The sequence below is a fragment of the Mauremys mutica genome, chromosome 18 (genome assembly GCF_020497125.1).
Source record: "Mauremys mutica isolate MM-2020 ecotype Southern chromosome 18, ASM2049712v1, whole genome shotgun sequence".
Taxonomy (NCBI): Eukaryota; Metazoa; Chordata; order Testudines; family Geoemydidae; genus Mauremys; species Mauremys mutica.
In genome coordinates, this window is record NC_059089.1 from 5,304,690 (window position 1) to 5,320,417 (window position 15,728).

The window sequence follows — 15,728 nt, forward strand, 5'->3', positions numbered from 1 at the left end:
AGGGGTGGTGCTCACATGAGACAGCAGCGGAAAACGTGACCAAGTTCACACCAAATTCAGGGCAGGATTCTGTGCAGCTGTGCTGCAGGTTCACAATGGGGAAGCAGTGGCCATAAGGAGCCTTCCCCCCTGCATGTGTCCGTGTAAGAGCTGGGCAGAGCTGTAGCCCCGGCACTGTCCGGAGCACGAGGATGGCTCTCTAATGGCTCCCCTAGGGATGTCTGGTGCTCCAGAGGGGAGGGGTGTAATGTAGGCTGAGCCAGGGCTCCATTCCCAGCTGGCTGGCCATCTACAGGGAGAGATCTGGGGATTCAGACTGCCTCCCATGCTGCTCCTGGGCAGATTGTGCCAAATCCTGAAGCCTTTGCTGAGTTTTCACTCAGTTGTTACTCAAGAAAATGTCAATTGAAGTCAATGGGAGTTTTTTCTGAGTAAGGACCGAGTGAAAACTTATTTATTACATGGATACAGGTGCCCTTTGAATTCTTCAGCACCATAGGGTCAGAATGCTGCACATCCGTGAGCCACACAGCTGACCCTGACCACTATATTTGCCAGTCAGCTAACCAGCACCTCTGAGGCTAAGATCCCACGTAAGACGAGAAGTGGAGGCCAGGGCTGTTTATCCATCTGCCTGGAGCAAATTCAACCTGCTTTGTGATTTTAGTGTCACAGACTGGAGAGTGTCTGCTCTGCCTCCTCCACCTCCAGTGCTTCTCAAACAGTCCCACAGAAGCCTAGTCACTGGAGATGGGAAAAGCCAGTCCATTTCTCTGAGGCCAGGGCAGCGTGGTGTGCTACCGTCTCTCTCTCTCTTCTCCATGCAGGGAGGTCCTGGCCACTTATATTTGTTGAAGAATAAAGTTGCCACCTTTGCCAAAGTGGAGAAGGAGGAAGATATGATCCTGTGAGTCGCTTTGTTATTTCCCAAGCCTGGGTGCCCTTTCTCTGGTCTATTTAATGTAAACGGGGGTGGGTAGGCTAAAGTTTTATTCATATATTCATTGTGATAATCTAGTCTGACCTCCTGCGTAATATGGGCCAGAAAACCGCCCTGCATGAATTCCTGTTTGAACTAGAGCAGAGCTTTTAGAAAAACATCCCATCTTGAATTAAATATTGTCAGTGATGGAGATCAACCATGACCCTTGGGAAATTGTCCCAATGGCTAATTCCCCTCACTATTGCAATGTACACCGTAGTTCCAGTCTGGATTTGTCTGGCTTCAGCTTCCAGCTATTGAATCTTGTCACACTTTTGTCTGCTAGACTGAAGAGCCCATTATCAAATAGCCCTTCCCCACGTAGCTAGCTAGGTGTGTCCAAGTCAGCCCTTAACCTTCTCTTTGTTAAGCAGACGAGCGTGAGCTCCTCGAGTCTCTCACTTTGTCGACTGGGGTTCTCTGTCTGGGCCTTTACTCTCTACAGCCACTTTCGGCTGCTTTATTGCCCTCAGCATGAACCGATGCTACATTGTCTTTTTTAAAATGTCAGTGCTGGTAATATCATGCAGCACAATTGTCAGGAATGGGAGAAGGGGAGAAAAGAGGAAATCAGAAGGGAAAAGGTTTAAGGAAAGTGTATTTAAAAACCCTGGCAACTATGAAGATGTAAAATTTAAAAGGTTTGGGACCAGTATTGAGGGAAGAGGAGTCCAGCTGTACTGCCCTGCTTGGCAGAGGCAGAGCTGAGGGTGAGTGGTCAAAGAATTATTCTATGGGGCGAAATGCCAATGCTTGCAGCAAGTATTATTCACAACAATCAGCTGACCAAGCTCTGCTTTGGGAGCTCAGCACTGTGCCATCCTGGTAGAGCATCAACAACCCACCACATGTGAGTGCAGGTGCCCTGTGCTGCTGCAGACCGGTTCAGCCCACCTTACGTGCATGGAACAGGTGAGGCGGGGAGATTTCCATGGAAAATCTTGCAAATGAGCTCAGGGAGAGAGACTTGTGTCTCCTCCAGGGTGGTCCCACTTTGGTCTCCCTGAACAACATGTGTCCAATGCCAGGGTGCCTGACTCAGCAGAGGGGGTGGATTTTAAATGGTAATTTTGTTTCCTCCTATTACTTCCAGCTTCTGGAAGCGGCTGAGCCGACTGATGAGCAAAATCAACCCTGAGCCAAATGTCATTCACATCATGGGCTGCTACGTTCTGGGAAACCCCAATGGGGAGAAGGTAGGTGGCCCTTGGCCATGGCCAGAAGCTCTCTGTGGGCAGGCCAGCTGGTGTGGCACAGAGTTGGGATATTTGATTGAAGGGCTTTCCCCTATAATATTGAGGGGCATGTTGCCCTTTTCCCAGCCCCTCTTCTCTAAGGATTTTCCTGCTTTGCAGACACGTGCTGCACATCTCACCTCATGAAGAGAGTAGTTCGGCTAGTGTGTGTCTTTGAAAGGATAAGCCACCCTGTGGGCCATACAGTAGATAGGCAGGAAGGGGTACTAGAGGTGGGAGATAGGCAGGAAGGGACTGTTCAGTTTGGCCTGTGAGTGCCTTTCAGGAAAAGTGACGAATGGGAACATAAGACCCTTCCTTGCAGCCATAGACAAAGATCAGAGAATCATAGAAATGTTGGGCTGGAAGGGATCCCGAGACATCATCACGTCCAGCCCCTGTGCTGAGGCAGGACCAAATAAACATAGCCCATCCCTGACAGGTGTCTGTCCAATGTGTTCTTAAAAACCTCTAGTGGCAGGGATTCCACAACCGCCCTGGGAAGTCTATTCCAGTGCTTAACTAGCCTTCTAGATAGAAAGTTTTCCCTAATAACTAACCTTGCTGAAATCTCCCTTGCTGCAGATTAGGCCCATTACTCCTTGTCCTACCTTTAGTGGATGTGGAAAACAATTAATCACTCTCCTCCTTATAACAACCCTTAACCTATTTGAAGAGGGTTGTCAGGTCCCCCCTCAGTCTTCCTTTCTCAAGACTAAACATGACCATAGGTCAGGTGCTCAGAACTGGACACAATACTCCAGCTGAGACCTCACCCATGCTGAGTGGGACAATTACCTGCTAATACACCCAAGAATATTAGCTCTTTTCACAACTGCATCACATTGGTGGCTCATATTCAGTTTGTGATCCACTATAACACACACGCCCTTTTCAGCAGTGCTACTGTCTAGTGAGGTTTTTCCACCTTTTGTCCCTACCAATAACCAAAAGGGCTGATCGGGTTAGCCTGGGATATTCAAAGGGAAGTAGGGTCAATGGGAGTTGGGCACCTAACTCACAGCCGTATTCAGCTGCTCCTTATAGGCAGGATTCTTCCAGTGGTTGTGTGCGCTGGCTCCTGTTGTCCAGCACAGGAGCTGTGAGCTGCTGGGGCATGGGTGGAGCAGGACCTTGCCTAGTGGTTGTGGTGGCAGTTCAGCATAATAGTGAGCATAGATCCAGGAGTCACCTACCGGTCGGAGGGTGGCACCAGAGTCAGGGGCGAGAAGCCAAGCCAAAGGACAGGGCAAGGAGGCAAGGCATAGACTGGGATGGACAGGAATCGGGTTGGAAGCAGGGGCTAGAGCAAGAGCTAGAGAAGGAAGTGGAAGCCAGCACAGGTGCCGCATGGCATGCTTTGAGCAGCCACTCTGCTGCTGCCACTGCAAGGCTCAAGTAGCAGGCTGCTGGCCCCCTGCCCAATCAGGAAGCATGGCCATTTGGAGAAGACTCGCTGAGCTTGCTGGGTGGCCTAGCGACCAGGCTGGGAGCCAGCTGTTCTCCTGACGGGGCTGACCCAAGGATTTGAGTCTGACTGCTCTGAAGAGTGCTGAGTTCTCTCGTTCCCCATTGCCCCTGCCTGCCCATCAGTTTAATGTGAAGCACCTGGAGTGCCAGCTACTAACTTTTAAATCTCGTCTCATTTCAGCTATTTCAGAATCTGAAAAACCTAATGAATCCTTATAGGGTCGTCTTTGAGTCGCCACTGGAACTTTCAGCTCAAGGTAATTTCTTCTGCTATAAATGCGAGGGTGTGCTACTCCAGCTTCACTGCCTCCTCCATGGGCCCCTTTCACAAAGACGCTCTCTTCAACTTCCGGAAGCCCTGCCCCAAAAAGCCAAGCCACTGAAACCTTCCCCTCTTTGTAATGACCTTATCACTGATTTGTATGGTGAATTCCTCCTGGTCCGGCTTTTCCCCTTTCACATTTCCTCCCCTTATTTGCCTTTCAGTTGTACCCATCATTGCGTTTGTAGCTGGACAGCGCTCTCCAGAGCTAATGCAGATCAACAAAAAGGGCCTGTAACAGGAGCTGAGCTAATAATTGATGTTTTGGTTTGATGGCAGTTCCAAACAATTGAAAAAAAAATCAGTTTGGGTTGAATCGAATCTGAAATTTTCAAAATGTTTGGTGACTCAAAAGAAGTCCATTTCAGGTCTGTGCCAAAGCAGGGACTTGAATCTTGAGCTCCTACATGAAGTGAGTGCCCTAGCCACTGGGCTTAAGGGGTGGGAAAGCAGAACCTCTTTCTCTGGCTGGTTTGTGACTGACTGAAGTTTTGTGTCAAATTTGCAAATAGTTTCAAGTCAGCAGAAACTTCATTTTTTCTCAAATAAACTTTTCTTTAAAAAAATGTTGCCCAGTTCTACGTGGAACTAATACTGACCTTTCTGGGCAGAGGTAGCTTAGGAGATTCGGTAAGTTACCAGAGCATGCTGAGGTCAATAGGAGAGAAGCACATGCACATCTGAGAGTAGAATCTTTTCCTTAATGATGCATGTGAGTATTTCTCCTCCAGAGGATGCTAAACAACAGCACTAGTTCTGAACAGACTGCCCATGCTAACAGGAGAGCTGAGTGTGAATCATTTTTTCATAGTCTCTTCTTGTCTGTAATTTGAAAGACTTTAGAGGCTGTAGACACTGTTTCTTTCCTTGTATGGTTAATATCTGGCTTGTGGCTTCTATCCACCTGCTCTGTTTGGTAGATTTTCACAGTTTAACCAGTCATAAATACAAGGGATTCATTGTTGTCCTTGCTGAAGTTATCCACTGTGGTTTGCCATTGCCAGAATCATAGCGATTAAGATCAGAAGGGACCATCAAATCATCTAGTCTGACCTCCTGGATATCCCAGGCCATTGACACCTCCCAGCACCCGCACACTCAACCCATCGACTGAAGCAAGACCCAATAGTCCAGCCCCCAGGAGACTAGACTTCTGTGCCACAGGCAGAGAATAGCAGGGACTGAGGTGCACCAGTGCTTGAGTGAGAGACACCCAGATAATCATGGCAAGTGCCCCGCACCCATATGCTGCAGAGGAAGGCAACCCCCCCATATAGCAATCAGTTAGACCCTGAGTATGTAAGCAAGAATCAGCCAGCCAAGCACCTGCAAGAGAGAATGTTTGATGCCATCTCAGAGCCCTGGTGCTTCCTGTCCAGTGTCCATCTCCAGATGTCGCCATCTCAGATGCTTCAGCAGAAGAAGGTTTAAAATAAATCAGATTGCACTGAGGGTGGAAAAATTCCTTCCTAACCCCTGATGGTGGCTGGCTGAAAACCAGGGCTGCTGAGCCCTACCCCCCATTGCAAGCAACCACATCATACAATTTCACTCATAAATTTTGTCCAGCTCTTTCTTAAACCTAATTAAGTTCTTTGCCCCCACAACTACTATTAGAAGTCAGTTCCAGAACCTCCTCCCTCTGATGGTTAGAAACCATCTTCTAATTTGCGGCCTGAATTTGTTCATGGACAGTTCATATCCAGTTGTTCTTGTGCCAATACTGTCCTTTAGCTTAAGTAGCTCTTCACCCTCCCTGGTATTTAATCATAGACTATCAGGGTTGGAAGGGACCTCAGGAGGTATCTAGTCCAACCCTCTGCTCAAAGCAGGACCAATCCCCAGATAGATTTTTGCCCCAAATCCCTAAATGGCCCCCTCAGGGACTGAACTCACAACCCTGGGTTTAGCAGGCCAATGCTCAAACCACTGAGTTATCCCTTCCCCCCTCAATTTACTCCCACTGTATTTAGAGAGAGCAATCATATGCCCCTCAGTCTTCCTTTTGCTAGACTGAACAAGCCAAGCTCTTCCAGTCTCCTCTGATAAAATAGGCCCTCCATCCCCCTGATCATAGTAGTTCTTCTCTGCTCCTGTTCTAGTTCACATTCATCTTTCTTGAACTTGGGTGACCAGAATTGTACAGAGTATTCCAAACAAAGTCTTACCAGTGCCTTGTATGATGGCATTAATACATCTCTGTCTTTACTGGGTATGCCTTGCTTGATACATCCAAGGATTGCATTTGCCTTTTGTCCAGCTGCATGACATAGGTGGCTCATAGTAGTCTTGTGATTGACCCAACACCCAGCTCTCTCTCCTCCTCCTGTAGCAGAAATTCTTATTAGACCCTAAGTGCATGACCTTGCAATGTGTACTATTGAATTTCATCCCATTTTTGCCACTCCAGTCTTCAAGGTTATTCAGATCTTCCTGCAAAAAAAGCTGATCCTCCTCTATATTGACGCTTCCCAACCTTCAGCAAATTTTATTAGCACACTCCTACTCTTTGTGCCATGGTCATTAATAAAAATATTGAATAAGATTGGTCCAAAGACTGATCCTTGAGGAACTCTACTAGTCACCTCCCTCCAGTCCGATACTTCATCTTTCAGCATACCCTGTTGCCTTCTCCCCTTTAGCCAGTTCTTTGTCCACCTTACAATTTTTGTACTGATCCCCATCTTCCCTAATGTAACTAATAATTTACCATGTGGTACTGTGTCCGCATATTTTAGATCTATTTATTTGTGTTACTGCAGCATGGAGGAATAGACAATCTGCAAAAAGCTGAGCACCCTCACCCCGTTTGACCTTAACAAGATCATCCTCAGCTCCCACTGACTTGAGTTGAGAATCCTCAGCATTTTGCCAAGAGGGGCCTTGCATTTTCAAAGTGCATACCTAAGATCCACAACAAAACCATGCAGTGGTGCATGGCCTTGTGCAGAGAGTTAATTGTATCAATTCAACAGAAAAGATTGTGCTTTCTGCAAACAATAAATGTTGTATGTGGTGCCCAGCAGAGCGGTTCTTGGCTCTGCAGGAGAGCAAGGCTTGAGACTGCATTGCAATTTTTTCATCTCAATAAATCTAGGACACATAATGTAACCACTTTAATCCCTGGCTACCTGTCATGCAGACATCTCAAACTGACCTTAATCAGCTGTAAAAGAGAAAAGTCCCTCCCTCTGTTTTGCTTTTTAGAATCTAGAATTGTTTGTTTTTCTTCTGCTTTGTGGGGGGTTGGGTTTTGTGAAGCTACACTGGCCACCTCCATTTGCAGGATTTCTGTAAAGTGACTGTCCTAGTGAAATACTTCAGTCAAGCAGGTGCAAAAAGGATTCACACCAGTAGCGAAACCACCCAAGTCCACGTTTTCCCCCAAAGTGTTCTGCTGAACTTTTCACTTTGGCAAAAGACAGATCTGGGTAGCTAAAGTGATCTTTTGCCTTATCAAACCCACTGCAGCCATGGAGATTGGAGATCTCATAAGCATGAAGGAGAAGGGCCTCTGTTACTGTCTGACAGGTCTGACTGTACCTTCTTTTGGTCCATAACTTCCCAGTAGGCCAGTGGCGTGTTCCCTGCCGTCATCCTAGCTAGTGTCTCCCAGAGCTGGAGTGAGTTGTACTGTGACTCTCAGCAGCCACTGATTGTCACCTTTGCTGGCAGTCTGTGCAGAGAGGCCAAGAACAGAATGGGACATGGAGACAGAGCTGTATTTCACCTTCTGGGTGCGGATGGGCACACACTGGCAGGCTGTTAGGGGGGGTCTGCCTTGCTATTGCTTGGGCTCTCCAGTGTTGAGTATGAATAATATGATCACCCATTTTGGGGGTTGTCAAGGCAACACCTTTTATGGTTACTTTCAGATGGGGCAAGTGATGCCCTGAGTGAGTGACAGCTGTCAGCAGTGTCCCTACATGAGACTCACAGACAGACTCTCCTGTGCGCATCCATGAAACAGGGAGAATCGATCTTTTTGGCTGCTGCAGGCTGCTTGGTCTCTGCTCTGCCCAATGCATCTCTGGGGTAACCTCTGTGCTTTGTTTTGGTTCTCATCCTAGGGAAGCAAATGATTGAAACTTACTTTGACTTCCGTCTTTATCGCCTCTGGAAGACTCGCCAGCATTCCAAACTGTTGGATTATGATGACATTTTATGAGCTGGAGAAGTTATTTCATGAGGAGAGTGATCACCAGTGTCTCACAAGTCATGCTTGTGGCAGAGACTTTTTTCATTGGCACGGGGAGCCCTGCAGGAGGCAGCAGTGCTGAAGGGATGGAAGGACGGGCTGTCAGGACAAAAGGCTTTTGAGTAAAGACAGAGACTTGAAGAGGAATGGTCTGACTCCGCCCGCAGAGCCTTTGTCTCTCAGAGGGAGCTGTGTCAAATGGGAAATTTCCTTGCAGGACTGAGCTGTTTCAGGTCATGATGGGCCAGAATCAATTCCAGGTCCTTTTAAAGACATTTAAAGCTCAGGTTTTCTTATAAAAAAAATAAAACAAACAATCCTTGCACTATAGTAAAGCAGTGACTTGAAGCCCAGCGCGGGAAGGACATTGTGCTGATGGGCGCTCCCTAGCGGCAATCTTTGCTGTGCTAGGGATGTTGGAAGGCAAGGAATGCCATACTTAATCCTGCAAGCTTTGACCGGCAAAGTTCAGCAACCTAATGTCAATACACACTGAAATACAGAATTAAAGTTTAACATATTTTGGTTTAATAGAAAAGAAGTGCAATTTTTATACACAGAGGGGAAAACCCTCCCAATATTTAATTAGTTACAAATAACACATCAATAATCAATAGATGAGGTATTTTTTAGTCTGCTTGAAAATATATTCGAAATCGTAATATATCTTCTGTAGACATATTTAATCACCAGCAATATGATTTTAATGTTACTTAGCAGACCCTGCATGTCTGCTGCATTGATCAGTCCTGTTTGGTTTTGGTTTTATTTTTAATTTCAGAGTACCTGTGTTACACTAATTGTATGTGTTCTTATGAATGTATATTGCCCCTCCAGTTAGACACAACTTTGTTACTTTATCTTTGCTACTTGCAAAACTGTATGGTTTTAGTTTTGCTGAAAGTTTAGGTTAGAAATACAGTACATGACTGAGTGGAATCTTGGTCAGTTTCATTAAGATATAATAATGAAGTAGAAATTAATAGCCATGTTAATTGTTCACAGTATATTGCTACATTTTAGAAAGGTGAGTTCTTCTTGCAGACTGCAGGATGGAACAGAAGATTATTTGAGAATGAGAAATCCTCCGAGGAGGTTTAGGTGTTTGAATTAATAGAATGAAATACTTCTTGAAGTATGTAGCATTGGTTAGTAGCATTTTGAATCTTTCCCACGTTCATCTAGTTGCCAGTTGACTTACAAACCACAATTTTTTCCAGCAATCTATTGAGCCGTTTGTAGTTCTCAGCTTTCCCTTCCAAATCCTCTTTGTCTGAGACAAACAGCTTATATAGCTCTCATTTGTGAGCAGCTATGGTTTTTGAATCTGGATTTGTGCTGAATATCTTTAAGGACATACTGTGGAATATCTTGACTTTTTTTTAGTCTTCTAGTCTCCTGAATGTCTAGAGGCTAAATATTATTGCAGTCTGCACAGGTCACCCTGGCCATTTGGGGCGATTATACCCTTTCTCTTTCAGAGAGGTAAAATATACAGGAGAATAACCATGGAGGGTTAGCTTGGGCTCCTGATGTGTTCATTTGTAAAAGTATCTGGCTGTGCAGTGCAGGAAAAAAATATGTATAAACCTTCTTTTGAATTGTTTAAAAAAAAAAAGTTAGTTCTGATCTGTGGAAAATCCCCTTTCTCTTTCCTGCCCATGTGTTGTAGTAATACTAGGGAGCAGGGCACTGGCTAAAACTGCTGACCCATGTACATTAATGACCTTTTATGTCAAATCTTTATGAAATAATCCACGTACAGTTAGTAGTGGGGGAGAGGGAGAGACAGTTTCCGATCATTAGAAATCACCATGCCGAAGCAAATAATTCATCAATATCTGCTTGCGAATGACATGGTCCCAGCTTGAGAAAGGTGAGCACATTGCTCTGCTTCTCCAGGCGGCCATCAGGATGCTCTGCTAGCTGCTGGGCATTGGGGGCACAATTCTTTTTCTAGTTGATTTATGCTCAGATTTTCAGACTAAAAGGATTCTTGGCATCACTACGGTGGCTTTGGAAGAAAATGTCACAGCAAATGTTTTTAAAGCTATATGTCACTGAACTAACATTTGGCATGTGATCACCTCTCTGCTGCGTCAGGAGGACGTGTGAGTTGGATATTCTACGACAGCCTAGAAATGAAATGACAGTGACAGCATTAAGATGTTGATGCAAAAACGCATCCATATTTGATTCTGTCACTTTCCAGGTTGCTTTCATGATTTGGGTTGTTGCTTACAATGTTAAGTGAAGAATGATAAAATGCTCTCTCGTCTCAAGTAAAGCCCCACTTCAGTGAATGTGATAGCATAAATGTAGCATTGTGAAAATACTATGTGACTCTGAAAGGGCCTTTAATATATACACTTTGGTAATTTATCTGTATAACTATTGTATATCTATTATGATTGAGCACTTCTAGAACTAGAGTTGCAGTGGAAAGGTAGACTGTACAGTTGCATAACCTATTCTATGTGGAGATGTGAGTTTGAATGACTGTTTCAGACTGTTTTACTGGTCCAATTGACTGTATAGTGTAGTATATTGAAAATAATGAATGCATTTCTCTCTTTTCCAAAGATCCATCCCATGTAGTTTTATATTATTATGACATGAGCAGATTCTTGTATTTGCAGTGATCATTTGACTAAAGGGATGAAAAAATGTTCTAAAAGCTATAACTGGGAGGACATTATGGGGATTTTATACCTCCTGCCTATCAACTATTTAAAACCTTTTGTGCTAATATCACTTTGCAAGTTAATTTTGAAAGGAAGAAATTGTGTTTTAATCCACTTCTAGCTGGCTGATCCTTTAGAATGCCTGATGAAACAGGAAGGAGTCAGCAGAGTATAGGATGAAGAAAAACTTTATAGCTATTTAGGCTTTAGAGGAAAACACATAGAATGTGACACCTTCCATTGGAACCAACATGTCAGCAGTTGCACACAGTGGGGCCTGCATTCATCAGTCAGTATATCATACGCACACACGGTGAAATCCACCCTGTGCAGAGGGCCAGCTTCAGTTCTATGCACCACTTCAAGCCCACCTAAGCTCTATGGAATGGGTTTTGGGTAGTGCATAGGCCTTGTACTGTCATGCTCTGTTGTGTACCCATTGCAGCACGATGAGATACCGGAGGTATGTTTACTGACTGATGTTCGCATCCTAGAGTGTGCCATTGCACCTATAAAATGGTTCTTTTCAGTTTACTTTTTTTTTAGCTATAAAGCTGTATTAAGCCATGCAATCTGTTCCCCAAATTAGTCCCCTTTCTAACAGTACTCTTATTTATAATTGCTATTTGAAACTTTTGGTGGAGCCCACTTCTAATAAATGTAGTGCAACTCTGTTTATAGTGGTTTCAGAGTAGCAGCCGTGTCAGTCTGTATCTGCAAAAAGAACAGGAGTCCTTGTGGCACCTTAGAGACTAATACATTTATTTCAGCATAAGCTTTCATGGGCTACAGCCCACTTCATCGGACGCATAGAATGGAACATATAGTGAGGAGATATATATACAGAACATGAAAAGGTGGGAGTTGCCCAACCAACTCTAAGAGGCTAATTAATTAAGATGAGTTATTGTCAGCAGGAGAAAAAAACTTTTGTAGTGATAATCAAGATGGCCCATTTAAGACAGTTTGACAAGAAGGTGTGAGGATACTTAACATGAGGAAATAGATTCAATGTGTGTAATGTGTGTAATGGCTCAGGCATTCCCAGTCTCTATTTAAGCCTAAATTGATAGTATCTAGTTTGCATATTAATTCAAGTTCAGCAGTTTCTCGTTGGAGTCTGTTTTTGAAGCGTTTCTGTTGCAAAATTGCCCTCTTTAAGTCTGTTACTGAGTAGCCAGAGAGATTGAAGTGTTCTCCTACTGGTTTTTGAGCGTTATGATTCCTGATGTCAGATTTGTCGATTTATTCTTTTACGTAGAGACTGTCCGGTTTGGCCAATGTACATGGCAGAGGGGCTGGCACATGATGGCATATATCACATTGGTAGATGTGCAGGTGAACGAGCCCCTGATGGTATGGCTGATGTGATTAGGTCCTATGATGGTGTCACTTGAATAGATATGTGGACAGAGTTGATAGTGGAATGAGGCAAAAGTCCCTAATTGCTTAGCTACTTTTCATTTGGCTTTCAGTCCTTAAGAGCCTTGTCTACAGTGAGCTTTTTGTTAAGATTTCCTACCATTATGCTACAGCAGGTCAGCTCCACCAAAAGGTGTGTGCTACTATAGACCCAACCACAGGTATTTTAACACCTGTTTTGTCTAGACCTGCTGTGATCAGGGGCTGGATGAAACTGGTAAAATGCCAGCATCCAGGTTATTCTGGCCCTTGTTCTTTTGCTAGCACAGTGGAAATACACCTGAGCTAGGGCAGTGGAAATTTTAACAAAGATCCCGTGGTAGACACATGGTAAACTGGGGAGACTTATGGTAGACACAGTTTATTGAGAAACATCACTCCACTCTAGTGAGTTTGAGTGCATGCAACAGTTATCAGCTCCCATGTAAATGTTCAGTACAGCTTCTAATGGGATTGTCATCTCCCCCTCCTCCTCCGCTCTGGCTGAGCAGGAGCAGAGAGAAGTTTGTTGGGCCCTGGATGGAGAAGTAGGGAGGAGTCTTGCAGAAGCGGCTTCCAATAGGAAACTAAGGCTTTGTCTACGCTAACACTTTTGTTAGGAAAACTTTTGTCAGTCATAGGTGTGAAAAAACCAGCCCTGTCCAACATAAGTTTCACCAACAAAGTGCCGGTGTGGAGAGTGATATGCTGGCAGGAGACACTCTCCCGCTGACATAGCTACCGCCGCTCGTGGGGGTGATTTGATGATACTGGCGGGAGAGCTCTCTCCCACCAGCACAGAGTGGCTACATGGGAAAGCTGTGCCACTGTACGGTCTGTAGTATAGACAAAGCCCAAGATATGGGTTTCCATAGAATGCCACCCCACTCCCACTGCAGCTACCAGCCCCCACTAACGGGGGGTGGGTGGGGTGGTTTGGTAGGTACGCAGGCCCACTGTCATTACAGTGCAGCTTGTGTGTGGGAAACCAACCGCCCGCCCGCCCGCCCTGCTGCCACATGAGGGTTCCACTGTGCACGAACAGGAGAGCCCACCACACTCTGCCTCTCCCCCGTCCCTATCCAGGGGCCTCAGGAGTAGTTTGAGCCACAGCTCCTGCAGTCTGTACTCAGCCCAGCTGTGTCTCCGGGGGCTTCTGCTTCCCTCGGTGAGACTCCAGAATGAATAAAGTCCTCTGGCTCGGCTCGGCCTGGGCCTCCCCTCCTGCTTGTTTGGGGCTTGTTGGAACCCAGTTCTGCCTGCCGTGATGCTTCTTGAAGGAGATGATGTGTGCAGTGTCCATGTGTTTTTGTAGACAGGCTGCCTCTCTCCCTGTGTGTGTGTGTGTGTGATATGCGTGTTCCCAGCTGCTCTGTTCCATGCAGCAGATTGCAAGAGTTCTCTTAGTGCCTCCTTGGCCTCTCCACCGTAAGGGTCCAGTCACAGAATGGTGATGTGTCTCCAGAGGAGGCAAACCCGAAGACACGGCCACAAACTCCTCTTCTTAACTCAGCCTAACTAACCATGCACCACCACAGCAGGGCCCGTCTTGGGCCTGAACATTTCTTTGGGATTCACTATTTGTGGGGCCAATACAAGGTGGCTTGTTGCACAATCAGGAACCCTTCTAGGTCACTATAACAGGAATGGCATTGGCAGGAGTTGCCAGAACCATGCGTCAGAGATTTTTGAGGAAGTCCCTTCCCTTCCCAGATCACAAATCAGTGTATTTTGAGGATGCTGGGTAAAATCCTCTCTAAAACCCTCCCCCGACACACGAGTTCAGATGAGTTGCACGGCTATAAATGGGAGCCCCTTCTGGCCTAGTGTTGGCTGGGGTCTGCTTTGAATCAGTTTCCCATCAGTTAAACAAAAATTACGGGAGGCAAAGATCACTGCAAGCAAATCTAGCTTGGCACTAAATGAGAGTAGCACATGCACGTGAGCCCAGAAACAGGCTAGTCATTTTGTCCCTGCCTTGCCTCTTAAAATAATTGTTTAACTCTAGGCGTGGTCATGATTAGAATGTCCTTCATTCAAACCCTGCTGGCTGGACTTGTTATGGGAGGCCTGGACTGATGCAGCAAAAGTCTGCTGAAGCCTAGGTTTGTTGCAGCCTCAAAGCATTAAACCAGGGAGCTCGCCCGCTGGGAGACAGGTGGCCGGGGCCTACAGCCTTAGATTTGGGGGTCTGAATGAGACACCATTGTCCAGTATGAATTTTCCTCCAGCTGCTCTGTTGGATGAGGAAGTGCAAGCCAACAGCAATCAGAAACCAGTGCACCCACAGCTATGGGTCGGTCTGACTGCTGATAGCTTTGTCTCGCTCCTGGGAGTTTAATGCATACGTGTGAGACTTAGAGATGACAAGCCTGATTTTGATCTCAGTTACATCACTGTAAACCTGCTGTGAAACCAGTGATGTTAAGTAGTGTGAGATCGGAGTCAGGGCCCTGGGTATAAAAACTAGAGTGCAGTCTCTTACCAGTGCTGGGGAGAGACAACTGGAAGTTTTGATTCAGACATATGATACATGGGAGAGGATTTGTGAAATAGTGAATTTAGAGGTGAAAATAATGGATATTAAATTCTAAGAACCCATGTGAAGGGAAATTAAATGGCTTTTTCCTTAAATATTTAGTAAATGTCAGAGTTAAAAAATAATGATTGCTATTACATTGCTTTTAGAATATATTTAAAATTGACCGATGAAAGGAAAAAGATGGGTAAAACATCTATGGGTCTCTTACCTTTGGTAAGTGATGTTACCATTCTGTTAGCACTCTAGCCTTTCTTCCTTATGTTGTGTTGCAAAGTGGTGGTGTCTTTAACTGGTCCCAGTATTTGGCTGGTCCCTCTGCAGCTGGGGCCCTGTCCAACTCTCACTAAACTTATTGGAAGTCTCTCCATCAACTTCAATGGGAGATGTGTCTGGGTTTCTGTAACATGAAAACTTGTGCATAGAACCTCAAGCAGCTGCTGGAGAGTTTTGTTATTGTGTACAACTGTGAGCCCTTCATGAGACTCCCCAGTTCCTTCTGGAGTTTATATAGCAATAATGTGCCTGTCTCTTCTCCACTGTTCCCACTCCCCATGTGATATACATGTTTTTTCGGCTTTTGAATGTAACCTTTCGCCTACGGCTGTGCAAATCAATCTGTGTAGTTCTACTGATGTACCCAGCGCTCTCCCTAGGGGGAGAAAAGTTCGGTGTTATTGCATCGCGGGCCCTTTGGCAATTGGCTTTAAACCCTTTGGGTCTCTGGCTCGGGGGAAGAACACATTGCTGGAGTTGGGATTCACATACAATTGAATAGAAGATGGGGGAGCTGGAGTTTTGACTCAAACTCCAACACAGAGGTTGCATTCCCCCTTCAAACATCCTGCTCACTCTTAAGTGAGGCAGAGCAGAAGGTTTCAAGGGATACCACTCCAG

The 15,728-nt window shown here is 45.5% G+C and overlaps 1 protein-coding gene across 3 annotated transcripts in view; it reads left to right on the plus strand.

Annotated features, from left to right (window-relative positions):
- The window catches only part of NSMF (NMDA receptor synaptonuclear signaling and neuronal migration factor), a 69,053-nt gene extending 58,369 nt beyond the window's left edge, over window positions 1-10,684 (plus strand). For all 3 annotated transcript variants that reach the window (XM_044992853.1, XM_044992854.1, XM_044992855.1), the window contains 4 exons: window positions 828-907; window positions 2,076-2,178; window positions 3,869-3,944; window positions 8,080-10,684. In XM_044992853.1, the coding sequence (XP_044848788.1) occupies window positions 828-907; window positions 2,076-2,178; window positions 3,869-3,944; window positions 8,080-8,177 (357 nt within the window). In that variant the 3' untranslated portion in view covers window positions 8,178-10,684. The remainder of the gene's footprint in view (window positions 1-827; window positions 908-2,075; window positions 2,179-3,868; window positions 3,945-8,079) is intronic.
- Window positions 10,685-15,728: the final 5,044 nt, after the last annotated feature.